At 41.5% G+C, this 20856-nt stretch overlaps 1 protein-coding gene and 1 long non-coding RNA gene across 3 annotated transcripts; both read right to left on the bottom strand.

The window, feature by feature from the left end:
* Positions 1-3208: 3208 nt before the first annotated feature.
* nfkbiz (nuclear factor of kappa light polypeptide gene enhancer in B-cells inhibitor, zeta) lies at positions 3209-12894 on the bottom strand. The gene is made up of 12 exons (XM_015364447.2): positions 12475-12894; positions 11194-11306; positions 10585-10621; positions 9955-10055; positions 9208-9839; positions 8617-8722; positions 7938-8084; positions 6955-7018; positions 6277-6446; positions 6069-6179; positions 5691-5858; positions 3209-5358 (listed from the first exon to the last, which is right to left on the bottom strand). Exons 1-12 carry the CDS (start codon positions 12710-12712, stop codon positions 5305-5307), a joined length of 1941 nt encoding a protein of 646 aa, XP_015219933.2. The 5' UTR covers positions 12713-12894; the 3' UTR covers positions 3209-5304.
* A 533-nt stretch (positions 12895-13427) lies between these two features.
* On the bottom strand, positions 13428-18797 carry LOC138223138 (uncharacterized). Of its 2 annotated transcripts, XR_011181653.1 has the most exons (3): positions 18513-18797; positions 14666-14792; positions 13428-13786 (listed from the first exon to the last, which is right to left on the bottom strand). It is a non-coding gene; the product is annotated as an uncharacterized lncRNA (long non-coding RNA). The 2 variants fall into 2 exon arrangements; XR_011181652.1 differs by lacking the exon at positions 14666-14792.
* Positions 18798-20856: the final 2059 nt, after the last annotated feature.

Here is a 20856-nt window from a genome sequence, read left to right as displayed (position 1 = left end):
TATTCAGGCCACAAATACCAAATGTTTCTTGTCTAAAATCAGCTAAAAATCAGAAAGTAACACCGTGACAAGGCCTCAAACCAACATTTAAAGACAAATGCTTGCAGGGAATGAGGGGTTCTAAAATGCAAATAAAAATATTTTGAAGAGAGATGTGTATATGTGGTCTGCTTTGTTCTGTAATGTCTTCTGTGTTTTCTCCCCCGTAGGATTGGGGTGTAATGATAAAAAAAGAGATTGCAAGCACTGCAGAACATGTCACACTCACTGTGGTTCCTGGGACTCTACCACAGGTATACTGTGGGGGTCCCTCCAGGCTGCAATGACCTGTACTGTTTGAGTGTGGGAGGAGAAAGACTTTTGGCATCTTTTCACTAGTAAATTTCAAACTGGGACTTCCTGCCTTTTTGTGACCAGCTGCTAGACAGAGACGTGGGTGGTAAAGAAAAGGCAAGGGAAACTCATACACATAGCCAAGTCAACTGTGAATTTCTCACAGATGCTATAAGACAGCGGTTTTTAGGAACTGATTTTGCATAAAAAGCGACAACGCAAGGTAGATTTTTGCCAGAACGCTCAATTAAAAATTAATGAAATTGACCGAAACATTGTATTGCAAGCACAGTACAAACATTAACTTTTTCCTTAGAAACATATCACATATTTCTCAGAAATAAGCTAATTTTCAACCTTGCTAGTTTTACATATAGCTACACAGTTCCTCTTATGATCATAAATCAGTTGGATCATTTATAGGTCTGGGACACTCTGCTTTACTAATTTGAACTCTGAAGGCTCCTCTGTATCTGGTAAACTATTACAAGACATCCAGATTTCCCAGTGTTATAAAATGAACTATGAGTGTACTTCTGGATGCCCGCTTTAACAGGTGTCTTTCACACTAAAGTACGGAAAAAATAGGCCATAGCAACATTCTATCAGTTTGCCATAGACCATGATGTGAATGAAGATAACTACACTAATCCATTCAGACAAGAAACAAAACTCTTGAAAAAGTGAGTAACTTTCCCAAGATGAGTGTTGGGCAGGGAGCCAGTTCAGAATTCAGAATGCTTTTGACCCCACACCATTCATTGAGCATTTAACTACAGTACAATATTGAATATTAAAATGGCTAATATTACTCATTGCTGTCTGAAAGGTCTGTGCTTATCTTAGTCAAAGGGTCTCACTGTCAGGTGTCTTGGTCATGTCCTTGATGTCCACGCTCTAAATGAAGCTGCCTTAGTGGATCTAGCTGACAAGGTCATCCGACCGTCTGTCAGGGTAGTGGGAGAGCTGCAGCCTATCCCAGCAACCCCTGAGCTTAACACAAATCTTCAGCCATGGGCAGAGCAGAAGGGGCGGATTTAACTGACCTTTCAATTCTTCACCCAAACAAAAGTGTCCAGGGTGAGAGTTTCAAATTTGATTGATAAGATTTACTTAGGCGGTACAGTGGTTCATTGGTTAGCATTCCTGTCACGCAGCTCTGGGGCTCTGGGTTCAGTGTCTGGGGTGCTATCTGCATGGACTTTGTATGTTTCCCGTGTTCCTGTGGGGTTTCATTGGGTGGTCCGGTTTCCTCCCAGAGTCCAAAAACGTACTTGTAAATTAACTGGCTTCTGGAAAACTTGGTCCTGGTGTGAACGTGTGCATCTGTATTTGTGTCTTCCCTGCAACGGAGTGTCATCCTGTCCAAGGTGTATCCTGCCCTGTGCCCATTGCCACCATGGCCCAGTATTGGATAAAACAGTCAGAAAATGGATGGATGAACTATTTTCTTAAAGAAAACAAAATCTGTATTTCTACGAAATGGGATAGGTGCGGCCTAATACAAGAAATTGTATATGGCCTATGATGTGATCTTGTCTTATCATTGGAAGGGGGTGAATACCGCATGTCTGAATAGACATGGATAGATCACGCCTGAAAGAGATAAGGTTGATTAGCACTTTGTGGTCACTTAGCTGGATGGTCAGTCATCATAAGCTCTTTCATTCTGAATAAGACAAATGAAAAATACCTTCAACAAGAAAGAAAAAGTACAGAAAAACAAAATAGAAATAGGAAAGAAAAATACAATCATGTGTTCCCCTTGCTTGTTTAATGCCAAAGAGAAAATTTCCTAATGAAAAACTTTTGATGTAATGTTCTCGCAGTACATTGGGAAATTCAGCCATTGCACAACAGCATCCTGCAATTCTGTGTTCCTGAGTAAGTTTAGTTCCAGAATTTTTAGTCATGTTTAGTGTTCAGACAGATTCAGTTTCACTTTTCAACACTGTTACTATTAATTGTGAAAAGCCAAATAAATGATGGTGACAATACCAGCACTGAAATTTGCAGTGAGATCCCAAAGGAAATGTGAAACCATTTGAGAGTTTTCTGGTGGAAGTGGAGAATTGGACTGGCAAGTGTTCTTATTCATTTCCAGGCTGGCCTGCCAAAACCAGTCATGACTCCCAGATTCACTAACAAACACTGTCATTAAAATAATACAGTTTTACACCCAGCACTGCAAAGCTGAACATGTTGAATTTGCTAGTGAATATGTCTACACAGGGTGTGTACTGTTATTTTAACGAGTAGATTCTGTGACATCACAATATTTCCACTGTGATATTAACCTCAAAAACAACAGAGCTGGACCTATTAATTGCTACAATCCAACCAAAAAGAACACATAATTTTCGTATTCGTTATGTGAGCAATGCAAATATAATACTGTTTTAAACATTGCCTTTAACAAAATGAATTCATGTTGCTCAAGCTCACCTGCTGGGAATTTTAAATAGTTTTTTACTCTATATTGTTTCCTAGTATCCTTATTATTTTGATGTAATGGGTGTATACCAGTGAAAGATGGTATAGGTCGATCAGTGATTTCTTTGTAAAAATTAGAAGGAAGGAATAAGCTCATACTTCTTAAGCCCTCTCTGTAATGTATTCTATGAAGGATTTATAACATGTGATCACAGAATACCATCCTAGCAAGTGATTTTATGCACTACATATGATTTCTTATGGTATGTGATACTGCACATCACTTATTATGATATATTCTAATGTTTGGAATTCAGTGATTAACATCTAAATGCTTCATTATGATCATTAAACACAGGTTATTCAATTATAAAATAGCACATAAAGACATGAGAAAATTGTTTTGAAAGATTAACCAGAACAGTGGCAGGCGCAACGGAAATGTATTTTTATGTTTTATTAAGAATGCATATTAAAGCATTGAAAAAGGTACAGCATTTCCTATATTGGTCACAATAAAAACTGTTGAAAAGAAAAAAAAAACTGTCTACAAGACATACTTTGTCAAATGGTGAGAGCAAACCTAATATTACCGAAAACCACACCTTCAGTACAAACAAAGGCTCTTTCAAAACTATTTGTCACTGATATGAATCTTCCTTGAAGGCAAGTCCTCCTTCTAAACAAAACTGACTTAGTAGCAAATAAGTAATATGTGCACTAGGATCACCTGGTGCCCAAGGTTGAAAACATTTATAATATACCCTTATACATTTTCTAATATGACATGCTCTAAAATGTATATTCTATATAATAAATGACAGTCCCACAACCAGAATTCATAACATATTTACATCCATTTGTATCCAGACTGCCTACTGGCAAAGATCATATTAACCTTAAAACTCTAAAACACATCCAGCAAGAATTACTGATAATATTTAACATTGATTAAAAGGAACTTGGTTGCGGTAATATTGATGAAACAGCTTCAATGAATACAATAAAATAACATTTATATAATAAGTGCTTTTGTTTTCCATAAATATATTAAATTACCCTTCCAATAACATGAGCTGCAGTACCAGCACAAAGGCTTTACGAGCTACTACAGTGTGTGACTTCTCCTTCCTGCACTATCGCCTCAATACACTAAATGATCATATTTTGTTAATGGCTAGTAGTTTCTTTCTACAATAAATCCCTAAGCAAAGTCTTAAAAACACAAAACACTAAGAAAAACTGTGTTATCAGAACATAAAGATAACAGGTTCCTGCAATCTCTCACTATTCTGTAATAATCCTATGGTTGTCAAAAAACATTCCAGAGAGAGTACCACCACCTATATATTATATACATTCAAAAACACGTTAGAATATCATGCACTATTGATTCTCATCTCTTAGTCTTCACAAATAATAGCTCTAAACCAACCCTCTCTTTAGTATTAGGAAAGAAATCAAATTAAGGCACTCTAAAGCTCTGTTGCAAACTCTGGGTCCCTTAAAATAAAACTCCTGGCAGAACAAATGAATAGTACTCAACAGAAAATGTCAGTTATTTTAGGGCTCTAGAACAATACAGCTCTAGAACAAATCACTGTTAGGACTACTGAATTATTGTTTATGTAAAGAGACATGTTTGGACTACTAACTCATGCCCAAAAATGTTGCTGCTCTCTTTTCTTTGGTCTCATATTTACTGTCTTTGGTGTTCTGTACTTCCTATCTTGATGAGCAGGGCTAATGTTTAACTCAAGTCATAAAAGTTAATGAATAAAAATAGTCATCTGTTTTCCCAGAACACACAAGGTCCAATTCCAGTTAAATGTTTACGGAGCACCCTTTGTGAAAAGGCAATCATGCCGGAAATCACTATACCAAGATGTACTGATCATTAATCCAGCACTACAGATTTAGACAGACCTTGGCTGACAAAGTTACAGTATGGCTGTGCTAAAAAATCAACAGCTTCTGGGTGTAATATCTTATCTGATGGGTAAAGGCCTTGTTTATTATAGCTGGTGTTACTTCTGTGTTTACACATTATATTCATTTCTCATGTTTGAGCTGCCATGGCTTCTAATTATCTGCTTATCCTAAAACAATATTTCCTGTACATACACCACTGACTGTGGCAATCTTACTAGAAAGCGTCTTAACCCTCCTTCATTAACATTCCTCCAACATGCTAGAGGTGGAACTAAATCATATCTGTAAACTTCACATGCTTCCAACAAGATCCAGTCAAGGCCATGTTTCTAATCTGACACCATCATCACTTCCAGAACTTTCTTTTGATCAATACCAATGTTTCTTCCCAGCACTGAAGAGTGCTCATGGTGAAGAATTAGCTTATAAGGGTTAGTATCAGATCTTTCCCCCTCCCTTCCTTTACCACCTACTACACAGTAGTGAACAACTGATTAATTTGTTTCATGGAAACAACTCACATCTGTCTCATACCGACAAATGATTATTTACAACAAAAACTGGACTGCCTAACTGACAGTGGTTGTAGAGAAGACGTATCAGGGCCTAGAAAGGACATGACCGAGGAGCAGTTCCTTTGCCCTTCAGAATGCGTCGGACCTAAGGACAGAAGAGAAAAGAGAGGTTTCTGTTTAATTTTCATGAGGCGCGATAATAAGGACCACGTCAGGACAAAGAAACAGAGCAAATATTTTCTGACAAGCTTTTCATACTTTTATAGTCTCCTTGTCGGTAAGACTGTAAAAGTGTGTTTCTCACAGATAATGCCATTTAACTCCAAAACGTTACTTGCAAGCGATGAAATTTCAACTGTAAGCAATTCTTATGTAGCCCACAGTTACTCAGGTTAAGTTAACTAAACGTTCACATGGCCGGACTCCAGAAGACCCGAGAGCACCTGGTGTGCACTGTGGTCAGGTGGTTCAGGTTACCTGTTCTCCCACCGGCCCATCGGGCACCAGCTGTGCAGGCTGCTCGTTCTCCAGATTCTTGACACTGGGATCCCCGCCCTTCCTCATGAGGAGCCTCACTGCATCAACCTGTGCCACACGGTCCTGCAAGGCACTGACAATGTGGAGGGCCGTGTTCCCACTGTACACCTGCAGGGGACAGAGGGAGTTTACACATTCGAACAGCTTCTGACCCCTAGCCTGAGACGCCACAGTCTCGGAATCTCAGCTGCAGTTTTCTGACTTGTGTTTGGATAAAACAAAACAAACAACACCGCCGTTTTTTGGCGGGGATACGTACGGCCTCACCGTGAGATTATTTAATTTTCTTTCTCGAACTGTGAAAGAACAGTGCCGTACCTTGTCGTTGACAACAGACAGGGAATCGGGCTGGTCCAGGAAAAGCCGAAGGAGCTCCACATTGGCTTCCTCCGCAGCCATGTGCAGTGAAGTGCGACCACTCTTGCGGTCCTGGAAAAGAGAAATGCAGAAATGAGCCCCCCCACTCCTGCCTCCGCTCGGACTCAAACACGTGGAGGCCTGCTCCGTTCCTCGAGGAGGCCCTGACCTTGGTCTTGAAGGAGGCTCCCATCTGCAGCAGCGTGCTGACGCACTCTCCCAGCAGCTTGCTCCTCTGCAGCAGCTGCTGACCGTGCGGGGAGTGGGGCTTCTGGGACTTGTACAGCTCTTGCACCACAGCATTGTGGGACAGGATGGCGGTGTGCAGCGCAGTCATGCCTGCGGGAGAGCAGAGTAAGGATGGTAGATTCATGATCGCTGCCGGTTAGCTGGTTAGCTAATGACCCCAATGTTGAACACATGAAACAAAGAGTGTCATGTCATACATAAAATTATGGATATAATACTGTACATTTCATGTTACTCTTATTGCTATATTGGATTTTGTTCCTTTTATGTGAGTTTCAATATATCAAAGACAGGTCAAATTTAGTTTTACTATCAATTCAGATCACGAATCCCAGCAGGTTCTTTCTCCGAGGGATTTCTTTAGGATGTCCTGTCAAATCAGGGTGGGTCCAAGAATAGGACCTCACAATGCTTTTAAAAGAAACAAGCCGTCTTTCCTCATGTTCAGTAACCTTCTGAAAGAGGTGTTGTGTAGAGAACAGGCTGTCCTCCTCTGATGGCTGTGCCAATGGGGTGAGTAGTTCATCTATAGTCTGTACACTGGGATGAGGTGGACTATCTTGTAAAGCATATAAATGGCGAAGCCAGATAACCTCACCATCATAATTAATGGCCTCCAGATCAAGATGTTGCCCGTTTGCCTGAACAGCTTTGTGAATTGCCTGCAAAGACAAACAAATAACCTCAGTCAGCTGCTCTCAGAATGCAAACAGCATTGCACACCATTGAAAGTGATCATTTACAGTTTGACACATTTTGCTCTGGTTAATTCTTTAATGCTTCTATTGTTTTAATATGTGCAGAAGCGGACGTCTTTCAAGACATAGATGAAGTCCACTTCACTTTGCTTCAGGAGGTCAATTTGACTTAAACGTCTGTCAAGACGTGACATAGTCTGTTAAGAAGTCTGATCAGGAAATAATATTCAACTAGTCTGACAGGCTCTTCACCGGACTCCGTGTTTTTGTTCTCGTGTTTAAGGAAATCAGCAACGGCCATCTTATGTTCCATCAGATCGCGGGGTATATTATTTGCAGAGCAATGAGGAAGTCCCTTCAGGATTGACAAGTCAAAAAACAGGGACCAGAAATGTCAGATGAGTTCTTCATTGCTTTCTCATGACTCATTATCCAAATTCGCTGGGTAGCAGGCAAATCTGTGAGGCATTCCTGCCTAAATGTGTCTAATCTATGCAAAGCACTGTCTCACACAACACTCGTGTTTTTACAGAAATCTTTTCTATGTATAAAATAAGTAATGTAAACGAACATGTCCCGAACACTAAAAGAAATTTTAAAAAGTAGCATTGTCTACAATGTAATCAATATTTTTAAGAATTATGATACATCCCAGGAGTGGATGAAAATGATCAGATTTAAGCCCACAGCCCAGGAAGATTAAGTTCTCCGTGATCAAAACCTGAGCTCCTACCGCTGGAGAAACTACACTGATGCGAGTGAGTGCTGGAGTCAAGAGTTTCGGGGACTAGCTGTATTTAGAAAGCAGGCCAAGGCTCGCTGGTGATCATGTCAGATCCAAAGGAGCGTTATAACTAGAAACAGAGCAGTGGCGACGCCTCACCTGTAGAGTTGTGGCGTGACCCTTCTCCGCGCACACGTGCAGTGGCGTGCGACCCCAGCAGTCAGCCGTGTTTATCTGAGCCCCCATGTTCAGCAGGTCCTGTACTATCAGGTGCTGGTTTGCTGCCACGCTGACCTGCAGGGCACTCTGCAGAAAGCAGGGCAATCAACACGACCGTTCTGAAGAGTCTCACGGGCACAGGATCACCCTGCTGTAAATACAGTGTCTCCGGGGTTGGCTGCAATTTCCCAAACCTTTTTTAAGGTTTCTCAACAAAGCATGGCCCGAACCGTACCTTTCTAGTTGTCTCTCTTTGCACATGTGACAGAGAAGAATTTAAAACCCCGTATCTGTAACGCCATCCATTTTAACTTTACAATTTTCCACAAAAAAACAAAAATGCTTCTTTTTTCCCGCTTAAGCAACCTAACCTGTTTCTGGCTCTGGTCACACAATACTTGCTGTACAGTGACGGTGAGGGGCACGTGTCACATTAACATTTCCCGATTCCTAAAACACTCTTAAGTTACTTTGAACTGAAATTACTTTGATAAAAGTCTAGCACATATTTTGTGTTCTTTTCTTAAGAGTCACAGTAGCGCCCTATAGCTCTTACACAGTACATGTCAGCAGCACCCCAGTACATTAGACTGCCTCATGTGTCATGCTGTACTCTCACCTGGCCATTATGTTCCTTCACATCCAACATGCCAATTGCTGCCATTTTCCTGGCGAGCACATAGGACAGTGCCCGTCTTCCCTGGGCAACAGCTATGTGGAGGAACCTATGGGGAACATTAGGATCAACATTAGAAGAGTCTGCAAGGGTACACAGCAGGCATAGACACTTGCATGCATTAAAATGCTATACAGAATGAATCAAAGGCAAGTGCCGACATGAGGTTACAGTATGTTGCTTTGCACTGTACAGGCAAAGTCATTCTTCTTAGTCTTAGAATTCCTTTCGTTTCATCATTTTGTTGCGCGACTCTTTCTCCAGCAATCAGAAACGTTTGGAATACCAAAGCTGAAACCTGCAGAACCTGCACGAACGGTACTATGATTGACAGGGTTCGAGTGTTATTGCCGTTCGTCATACTGGGTAACATGGATTAATGGATTATTTTCCAAACAGGTCTGACCTGGGATGTGCTGCTGTGCATTCTAGTTGATGTCTAGTTGATGTCTGAGTGCCCTGCTTGGCATCCTTGATTCTACGCTGCCTATCTTCTGTCCCCATCTAGCCCGCCTGCAGGTGGTTTCTACTTACGTGTCGCCATCGGAGTCTCGGGTTACGAGACAGTCCTCGCTCAAGCCAGCCAGTTTCCTCTCCTCCTGCTCGATCTGCCACTGGAAGAAGGACATCCCACCAGGCCCCAGGAAGGACCGATGGACCAGGGGAAGGTTGGGGGCAGAGAAGACCTCCGGGCCGAGAGGGGAGATGGCCCGGAAGACGTTCGCGGGATGCTGGTCTGGGAACTGCGGAGCCCCAAGACCCGACATTTGGCTGGGGATGGCGAAAGGGGTCTGAGGGGGGAAGGGAGAGCCGGACTGACCGCTGCCAGAGCAAGGTGGAAGCATCTCTGGAGGCGAGTAAGGGGACACCTCTGGGTTCTGCGACTGGGTTGCACCGTGGAGATGATTCTGGGATAGGCTGCTACCGAGCAGGACTGGGCCTGGGGTATATCCCTCTGGGGGCAGGGCTGATGGGTTTAGGTCCTGTGGGCCCTGGGATGGATTCTCCCAGTTCACCTGCACCGTCGTCAGAGAGAGGGGGCTGCTGCTGCCTTCTCTTAAAACCTGGAAGATGTCCAGGAGACTAGAATCGGTTTCCAGATTCTGGGAGCCCTCCTGTGGGTCAGGTTCCATGTAGTCATTGGTGTTGGGTGTCTGGGGGGGTGTCTGAAACAGAGGCAAGACAGAAGAACCAAGTCAGTCAAAGGCGTGGCGCAGACCTGTAACTGGTTCAATGAAATCCTCAATGAGAGTCCAGGTATTAAAGAGCCAGATTAGTTACCAGCACATTGGTGTGGAATGTTGCACTCTTCTTGTAATTCGGGGTATCAAATAGGCAGTCTGGGGAATGTCTCTTTCCCTCTCGCAGGATAGTTTTCAGGTCTGCAAAAATGCAATTTGTGCAAATATACATCAGTAATACACAGAAAGGACTCGGTACAAACACTGAAATCATCTTCTGGAGCTCTCTGGTTTCAAATTAATGATGTAATGATGTTCAAGTTGGGAGCTGCATCAGCATGCACAGACTGAAAAGTAGCAAGTAAAGGTTTATGAAACATGTTTCTTTTCTTCTCTTTTCAGCATGGAGTAAACATTTACTTGTTCAAATTAACGAAGTCCATGTCAAGTCAATGAAATGACAAGAATGAGTCTGGCTGCATACCATATAAATTGTATTTACACAAGGAACTTAAAATTAAAACAATACAAGAATGAAGTGTATATTTTTTTATTTATTTAGGTTGTTCTGGCTACTACATTTCCATTTGTATTATATATATTATCATATATAATAAATATATTATATATTATATTAAAAATCAAAATTTAAATTATATGTGTGAGATTAATTCTACAGGTGTGGTTGATAAAGCTATTGATATGTTGTGAAGCAAAAGATCATAAATACCTGTGAACTGTGTTGCTCCATTTGAATTTTTCAGTACCTATAGTGAAAAAAATAATCTTGGTTATGAGGGTTTAACTCTACACCAAATAAGCATAAAGCTATTCACACAAAATATATACTGCATATACAGTACAAGCTTTTCGCAGAATTATAGCTTAATGCTTCAAACATCAAAAAGGACTTATGTGCTTTGATATAAACACTTTTCCCCATGAGGGATTATCTGTCCATGTGCTGTAATAATAATATGCACATCTATTAAACCTACACTTTGGTTCATTTATACTAAAAAATGTAATACTAATAAATTGATAAATACTTTCTGTAGGAGTTCAGACATAATAAATACATAAACCTATAAGTCAGAGCTTTAAAAAGCTGACATTGAAAAAGCCACGGGTATCTACAAAACGAAAGAGTCCGCCAATATTCGATAAATAAGCACATGCATTGTAGTTGATTTAAGGCTCGCGTTTCGGGCAAGGCGGCTTTGCCAGCGATAGCGACTGGGAAATTCGCTGCTGGCGGTCCCGAAGGACACTGCGGAAGCCCTGCCGCTGGACGGGGCCAGCGGAGCGGAGTCCCCGGGGCGTCGCTCGTCGTGTTTACCGAGAGCTTGTGGGCGCTCCGCTTCAGCTCCAGGAGCTCCTTGACCGAGTTCTTCACTCGCACCCCCTGGAAATGCCGGCTCTGCTGCCTCCCGCCACCCATGGGCGCCTCACCTGCGCCGGGAAAGCACAATGTCAGCTGCGCCACCCCCGCCACGTGTACGGCGGTAACTGCACGGGTGTTAAATGCGCTGTTCAGTGTCGTTAGCTTATGGGGTGTGTGCGTGTGTGGACTTGATCCTGCCAGAAGGATTCCGTCACTAGCCGTTCATAGAAGAAAATGAACACTACGGAAACAGGTAACACCCCCCAAAGCAACGATCCACATTTTCGTTCTGTCTATCGCCATCGTACTTTGCAATTGCTTCGGATTTGTTTTCCAATTATGAAAACAACAGTCCTGGGGGATGACACGTCCGTTTCTGATAACACGCTGTAATACGAGTATAACTCGCACCTCCTGAGACTGGGGCATATGCGCCACCCGCATACTCAAGACACTTCGTTTAAAATACTTTAAAAAGTCCCATTCGGATACTCCTTACTAGTACACAATTTACTGTGAACCCCTGAAGCTACACGATTGACGCAGAAGTACCGAAATCAGGTCAGTTTCAGATAATATTCTATATAAACCCTCACTCACACATCATTAATAGTAGTAGTATTATTGTGAGGTATGCGCATTGTGGACTTTATCCAGCGCGAAGGAGTCCCGACACTAGCATTTAATTAAAAAAAATGAACACAACGGAAACAAATAACATTTCCCAAAGCTACGCTCCACATTTTCGTAATATATTTTATCTATCGCCATGGTACTTTCCATTTGTTTTCAAATTATAAAGCACCGGTCATGGGGGATTACACGTTATGTTTCGATAAAATACTATAATATGGGTATTGCACACACACCCTGCGACTGGGGCGTATGCGCCGCCCGCATACTCCAGACACTTCGTTTAAAATGCTTAAAAAATGAATATTCCTTATCAGCACACAATTACTACGAACTCTTGAAGCCACACGATCTGCGCACAAGTACCGGCATCACGGCAGTTTCAGAGAACGTTCTGTATAACCCCCTACAAATAATAATAATAATAATAATAATAATAATAATAATAATAATAATAATAATAAACCAAGTCATGCAACAAAATTGTGTTTCTTGTAATAATGAATGATTCCTTCTTCAATGGCTACACTATACCCGGTGCGCTGACAGCAGTACTGTAAAATTGTAATCATGTTGCAGTGTTTCTCTCGGCAATGTCGTTACCATGAGCGTTGATCGCTTGCGTGCTGCTGTGCTCCGGGCTGCCTTCGTACCAGCTGCCTGTGGACTCGCAGTCGGAGCTCGGTGAGCGGGGAGAGAGCTGGGAGCCCGGAGAGCAAGACTGCTCACTCGGCGCAGGGGAGTTCCCGTAAAAATAACCCAGGTTCATGGGGCTTGTCATCAGCCCACACTCCTGGTCCGCCATGCCCAGACTGTCCTCGACGGCTCCGTCAATTATCATTCTGTCTATGGGCCCGACTTTCTCTTAATCTTCCGTGGTTCTGACAGAAACCGAGTATTCTTGCAAAACACGGGAAAGGCGTCACCGGGATTGAAAAGATCTCTCTTTGTGTGTGTGTGTGCTGTGTTATGAATCTCTGCGCTGTTCTAACTGCCTGGGTCTTACGAGTTTCGGCAAAGTTTTATCATAAGAGTCTTAGGTTTTGTCGGTTACCAATAGAAAAAGAGAAGTGGCGTGTCGCAGTGACACCATTGGCTAACATTGTCAAGGGTGGTGCCCGCGTTGAGGTGCGAGTTACAGTAAATCTTTATTGTGGAAATAACACAGCTAGATATTTTTAGAACACTCTTTTTTTCCCCCAGGATTTTAAAATATCCGTTTTAATGAATAGGGAGCATTCTAGGACGTTTTGTTCTCGGTCGTTAGTGTTTATACAAGAGTGTAATGCAAAGCTCTGTTTTTTTATTTAGAGGTCATGGGTGAAAACACAAATCACTTATTATTCTGCGGGTTTAACGAACCAGCTATTTGTCGTGGTGGAATTGATGAACCATACTTCGGAGCATCTGCTCCTAAGTATTTTCTTGCCAAAATCAACAATAAAAGCATTTATCGCCACAAAACAGTGTTGATACCCAAATTAAGCTGACTTGATTTAACTACTTTAAGTAGTCTCGGGTTACAGCCCGTCCAATGTAATAATCTGATACACAAGTGACTTTTAATGAGGTTTATTACAGATATTGCCGTTCTTCATTGTAAACGGAACAAGTTCATTCAAAAGCTTAAAATTAAACAAAATAAGCTTGAAAACAAGACTTAGGCTGCGAAGCCTTCTAAACGGAGTGAAGCATCGGGCTTCTGGGGCGATAAGGGATGTATGGGAATCTGAGGTAAAGGGTTAGGTAGGGAGAACCATGGCGTCCGCACATATTTCCCTGGGAATCGTGTTCCCGATTTCCATCTCTTCGGTTCCCTGTTTCCACACCCTCCCTGTCGTCACTTCCTGTTTTCTTTCCGCTCGCCAGCCCGTTCGCTTCGCAGTCCTGGTCACTCAACCATTCCTCAGCACGCCTGAAGAGTTCAAATAATACATCAGCATCGGGCGGGGTTCTTATGCGCTGCTTTTCTTTATGCTTCTTCTAGTACGTAAACATCTGCAGAGCTCCACACCCTGTCCTCTTCATTGTAAACAAGCAGCCACGTCACCCTGCAACTCACAGCTGGCAACCCACTGAAGCTAAGCAGGTGTGAGCCTGGTCAGCACCTGGATGGGAGACCTCCTGGGAAAAACTAAGGTTGCTGCTGGAAGAGGTGTTAGTGGGGCCAGCAGGGGGGCCTGCGGTCCATGTGGGTCCTAATGCCCCAGTATAGTGATGGGGACACTATACTGTAAACAGGTGCTGTCTCTCGGGTGAGATGTAAAACCGAGGTCCTGACTCTCTGTGGTCATTAAAAATCCCAGGGTGTTTCTCGAAAAGAGTAGGGGTGTAACCCCGGCGTCCTGGCCAAATTTCCCAAATTTCCCAAATTTCCCATTGGCCCTTACCAATCATGGCCTCCTAATAATCCCCCTCTATGAATTGGCTTCATCACTCTGCTCTCCTCCCCACTAATAGCTGGTGTGTGGGGAGCGTTCTGGCGCACTATGGCTGCCGTCACATCACTGTTGGTGGTGGAGGGGATCCCCATTACCTGTAAAGCGCTTTGAGTGGAGTGTCCAGAAAAGTGCTATATAAGTGTAAGCAATTATTATTATTAAACAGGTGTAGCGCCTTGCCTAATCAGCTTGAGTGAGTTTCCTTGGAGGAGCAGAGCACGCAGGACGGAAAAGTAAACAGTTCATTCAACCTAACCCATTAAAAATGGATCTTGCAGGCTCTATATGATATATATATATTTAAATTTACCACAGCAACACATGAAAGTGGCAGGAGTATAAAAAATATGTACCTGCAAGTACACATCTAACACCACACTCATTCAAGGCCCCTCAGGACAATTCCGGATCACCCAGATGGCATCTTGTCCCTCCAGCAACCTTATTTACTTTATCTCTTGCAGTAAATGCCCCAGCCGTCTACATTGGAGAAACAGGAGGGAGACTCAGAGACCGATTCAGAGACCATGTGAAGATTAAAGATTTCTCCAAGCCCATAGTTTCTCAATTCACCTCAGACGACCATGATCACACTGATCTTTCTGGCTCTGTTCTCAAAGAAGGGTTTCTCAACTCCCACAGCAGAAAGACATCAGAAACTAAAATTATCCTGAAACTTGGTTCACACCTTCCCCTTCTCTCAGACTTGTTTTCTTCTAAGTCAATTCAATTCAATTCAAGGTGCTTTATTAGCATGACCGATGGGTACAATCAATATTGCCAAAGCAAATAAAAATAATAAAATTAACATGGAACAAAACATAAAATAAAAGTAAAATAAAATTTTATTTTATAATAAAAGTCTCTCTACTCATCTGTAGGTTTCGTTTCACGCCTCTCCTCACCTCTCTCGACCTCACACCACTTGATTGGCCACTCTGCCTCCCCCCTGCTCCCTCCTCTTCCTTTCTCCTGGCTTTTGTTTTCCCAGGCTGTATTATCTTTGCTGACTGCCCTTTCTTTCTTACACCTGAAGAAGGGTCCACAGCCTAAACATTGTGTTTTCTTTCTTCTCTTTTCAGCATGGAATAGACCTACTACTTGTTCCTAAAAAGTTTTTCACCATGTTCTCTTTAGTGACTGAAAAGTTGTTAGGGTTTATGTTGTATCTTTCACACAGTGAGCCTGCTCTGCATTAATCTGATGTTAAGACCGCTTAGAGTGTGAACTGTACAGCTACAGCAAGGATTAACTACTGTATAAACTGTGTTTTAGATGAAAACTATAATTGAAGCGAAGTTAAGGTTAGCATGCAGATTATAGTAGAAAACTAGTTAGGGCAAGTATTGGGATTAGGTTAAACTGGAACTACAGTTAAAAACATAATTATCTTTAGAGTAAATGATAAAGTTAGTGTTAGATTTAGTAATAGAGAAAAGGGATTTAGGGTACAAACTAAAGTTAAGGGTAGAAGAATAATAAATAATAGGATAAAGTTGGTTTTAGGATTAAGATTAAGACTGGAGTTAGGGTTATGTGTAGGGGTAAAATACAGCAAGGTATATAGTTTAGGTCTGGTTTAGGATTAGGGTAAATGCAAGGATTAGGTTTCAAAGTCTTTTTTAAGGCTAATGCTAACCCAACCCTTTAAACCAAAAACAATTCATGCAGAATGCTGAAACAACTTTCTCATCTCACTTTGCTCAGTGTTATATATAAACGCAACGCAAGACTATCTGCAATACTCTTTGTTCCTCAAAACTACTAATACTGTTTTTCTTGAATTTTTTAAATGTATTCATCATTAGGAGACTCATGTAACTGACGACACTCATGCAGGTCAAAAAGAGTGACAAGACCAGGAGATGAGACATTAAATGTAGGATGTTACTTGTCAAATTCTACAAATTCTTCAGACTCCTACATGTGCATGTCTGCAAGATTCGGCTTGTTTCATTCAGAAGGAGCCCTATTTGAGCTCAGTCTGCCCTTTCTGAGTATGAGGAACGTGGGTTGTCCCCTGGTTACTTACACTAGTCATATTTCATGTTTACCTTCTTAGGCAGCACTGCATCATACACATGCCAGGATAAACACACTGTCAGTACTGTTTGCGATATTCTTTTAACATTAAATTTACTTCAGTTTAATATTTAAATTGGTAGTGACAACTCAGTCATCCATTGCTCCCCAAACTTTCCATGCTTTTCATGAATTTTTCACTTAACCTTTCAGGGCAAGACATTCTATTAAGGCCCGGAAGTATAACTGATTTGTCTACTCTGGACTGATATCAGAGCAGCAAAGTATATATCTTAACATTGGATCCACACAGCTTGTTAGCTGAAATGAGAAGCTAGTGCTTTAAAATACACTCAGATGCTAACAATGCTCTCTCCAGTCATCTGCTGCTAACTAGACTGTGTCTTAATTAGTGAATCATCCTGTGACACAGATGTCATAGGGAGTACAGACGACAGAATACGATGTTCTTATTCATTGGTCTTGTCCACTGGTCTCGTCCAGGTTCCAGCAGATCTTAGTGACGGTTCAATATTGCTGCTATATCTTTTCCTCTTATTTTTTTGCCTTAATAATAATAAGTAACCATTCCAAAATATAGCTTGCAAACCAAAAGGGGCAGTGCGGTGGCTCTGTGGCTAAGGATCTGCACCTTTTGCTGGAAGGTTGCCGGTTCGTATCCCGTGGCTGGCAGAGGAATCCTATTCCGTTGGGCCCCTGAGCAAGGCCCTTCACCCCAAATGCTCCAGGGGCGCCGTATAAATGGCTGACCCTGCGCTCTGACCCCAAGCTTCTCTCCCTGTCTGTGTGTCTCATGGAGAGCAGGTTGGAGTTATGTGAAAAGACAAATTCCTAATACAAGAAATTGTATATGGGCAATAAAGTGATCTTATCCTATAAAGAAAACAGGAATTGAGCAAAGCCTGTCTTCCATCCCATTCTTGGATGAAGACAACAAGCGGGGACTGAAGAGACCCTTGGCTGTTAATATTCTATGAGATATGACCCACATCACAAGAATGAAGAGGAATAAAAAAAATCCCATTCTCTTTGGTACAAGATGTAGAGGCACTGGAACGAATCATAAGATAGAAGCGCCATCTGGTGTTCAAAATCGCAACTGACAACAAATAGGTCATTACATTTCAGCCAAACATAACGGCCCATGAGTCCAGAGTTTATCCTGGTTTCTAGGCATGACGCGTTCAGTTAGCCCATGGCTGCTCTCTAGATGAGACACCAGTCCATCACAGGACCTGCCCCAAGAAAGGCTGGTTCCTGTTTATACAGCTGGGTGGATACAACAGCAGCATTTCATAGCAGGGAACCATAACCCGCCAGTCCAGAGACTTGTCCATCATGCTATCCAAGATAAACACATAGAGATAAACTGTTGAACAACCAAACACACAAATGTATACGTTTTGCATGAACATCGCATCGGGCAATTATGTAATATTTATAGTTTAAATTGATATTTTGTTGACTGAATGATATTGTTTCTTCAATGACAAAATGCTGAGCTCTGATTATAAGATGTCATCGCAACACCAGGTTCTCCGGTTTTGTTATTTGAGGTAAAGTTACCCCAATGAGACAATAAATAATCCGTCGACATTAAAAATGACGTGGTTTTAATTAACGCGAACACAAAGACCCGACCCTGGTGGAGGAAGGAGCATCGCCTGGTTACAGTGATGGACGATTACTTGGTTTTACACCAAATTATTCGCACCAATTGAAGCTATTGTCCAGGAGTGCCGTCTGGCAATATTTTAGAATCTCTAATGCCAATTAGTGTTATCTGCGGAATTTGTGTCACTCGTATACTTTAGGCACATACTGCAAACAGTTGGGAAAACTGTTAACCTGTGGTATATGTACATTTTTACATCTGAAAACACGCAGTAGGCTAGATGTTATTTTCGTTTCTGCCTTCTGAGTGTACGAGAACTGGGAATTGGTTGGTACTTAATCTTACGAAATATATTTCAAAAACATGGTTCCTGATAATTTTTATGTTTATAGAAAATAAACAAAAAATGACCTGTACGTTTATTTTAAAATGTACTCTTATCTGTGTACTACCATTAATGCACAGGATCACGTATATCACTCACGCCCAAAAACTGTTTCAAGGTAATAAAGAGCATGCACTAAAGTAAAATCCAAACATACCTCCATAACGTTGGTGAACCGCTTTTGGTCTCTCGGTAACGATTTCATAAAATGTATAATTGTGTCCTTTAAACCCTAATGATTGAAGAGTAAAACCCGACTAGGTCTGTGAGTGACGTTAAGAAAAGTGCTCTGAAAAACATAGGAACTTAAAAGTCCTGCTTCTATTTAATTGTTTTATTATTTCCCTATTTCTTACTTCTGGTAAATCTGAAAATACTCCTAAAAGAGGACTGAGAACAGACGAGTGTGGAATTCCCCATAGTCATGGATAAGAACTTGGGAATTTCCGCTTTCCAGACTTCCACTTGGAAAATTAAAAGGCCGAAGTACAGTACAAGCGAACCTTTGTATCATTTTACTTCATAGTCTGATTCACTTACTGCAATCTTAACTGTGTGTAAACATCTATAAAACTGCTGACTAATCTTCTCAACCAGAAGGTTTACCATGGCGTACTAGCTCACACATACACAAAAATGAAGAAAAAAAAGAAAGGTTAACATGGGGGTAGGTACTCAAACCACAACAGCTGATCGGTCCTGCATTTTTCCTAATTGCCCTGTTGTTACGCGAACAGAGAGCATCAGAAACGATGGTCCACACTAGTACAGCCGGGCGGACGGGAGCAGTTTCAGATCACAGTACGACACAGCCCCACAGTTGAGTCCAGAGACTAACCCATTACCCTGCGGTGCTCCGGTCTAAATAATAAGTTTTAAAATGCTTGTATTACATGAAAAAAGCTTATCTTGATATACAACCAGGCTAATATGCAACTAAAGTGGTCACAATAAATGGAAATTACATACATACATATAAATTACATACATTTTAATATAAAATTATATACTTTTTACAAATTACAAATATAAAGTTAATCTAATATACAACTACTCAGATATAAAATAAATGTATATGTATTTATTAAAAGTATAAATGTCTATTTCAAACAGTAAATGATGGTTTTCATATCTTGAAATGTGGTGACCATTTTTAACTGCATAGCTGTTTGTCTTGTGCTGTATAGACTCTAATCATGTGGCTTGGTGTACCGTTAAGTGGCTTACGTAAGAAAGACCGCAGAAAGGTCATCCATTCACGACTGGCTGTTAAGATCACTTTATTGGCAATATACATTTCTTGTATTAGGAATTTGTCTTTTCACATACCCCAGCTTGCTCTCCATGAAACACACAGACAGGGAGAGAAGCTGGGGGTCAGAGCCCTGTGTCAGCCATTTATACGGCACCCCTGGAGCAGCTGGGGTTAAGGGACGTGTGTCTTCTGCTTTTAACAGACACATGTGTAATACATTATTATAATGCACAATGCAATATAATTGGTTTGAACTTCAGTGAACGACCATGACATTTTCTCTTTAGAAAAAAAGAGCAATGCAACAAACCGTTCATAACAGTTGAGTCATCACTTGATAGTCTTAACAACTTTTCTGAAACTTGAAGTTCGGGCAACAATATAGATGACACAGCTAAGATTTATGTTGTAGTAGGTCAGGTGGGTAGCTGCGTCAGCATGCGTAGGCTGCAAAGGAACAAGCAATAGGTTTATTCCATGCTGAAAAAAAGAAGAAAGAGAACACATAAGATTTATGTTGTTTTTGTAAACCTCCCCAAATACGCCAAAGCATTTTCTATTCATTGCACTGAACAATAATGCACAAGATACCGAAGAAACTCAAATTGGAAAGGATACAAACAGCATTTTCTGGAACTGCCAGATTTGATGAGGTTGAAGTAAAAGCGTAGAACGTTATGTTTTCCATCATGTTTGTGGCACTTGGAAAAACAAGGTTGAAATATGAAAAGAATTTGAGAATAAAGTGAAAATCACTGGAACAGTGAAGTATAATTGGTCATTTTTGCTGTGTACTAGTGAAAAGTGTAGTTTAGATCAAAAGACTGATGTGAGGCAGAGGTAGAGATTCCAGCTTTTGTTTCAGGGTGTTATTCTGCGTCTGTGTTTAGAACAGGGTCGTTTGTTGTGTCCTAGATCTGTCCCAAGAGGAGCTAGGGTATTGGCTTCAACGACACGGCAGGTTAGCCGTGTTTCCCAATTTTCACTATGTGGGAAAGCTCAGCTGGGAATATCTGTGTTTGCCTGTGGATCAGAAGCATTTTGGATCAGATTGTATTACTATGATTAAAAGGTAATACAGAGAGTCACACCTTCAGCAATGGAGTCAACAGGTGACACTATAGGTAGTGTGGCTGATGTGTGAGCCCACTTTTACCTGCTGGTAGGCACATAGTGAAAACAGTAAGCTAAACAGAGATACTGCCTTGTAGCACTGAGGCCCCTGGGTTTCATTCTGGTTTAATTC

The sequence above is a fragment of the Lepisosteus oculatus genome, chromosome 15, assembly GCF_040954835.1.
Source record: "Lepisosteus oculatus isolate fLepOcu1 chromosome 15, fLepOcu1.hap2, whole genome shotgun sequence".
In the NCBI taxonomy this organism is placed as follows: Eukaryota; Metazoa; Chordata; class Actinopteri; order Semionotiformes; family Lepisosteidae; genus Lepisosteus; species Lepisosteus oculatus.
This window is presented reverse-complemented; position numbering and strand designations above follow the sequence as displayed.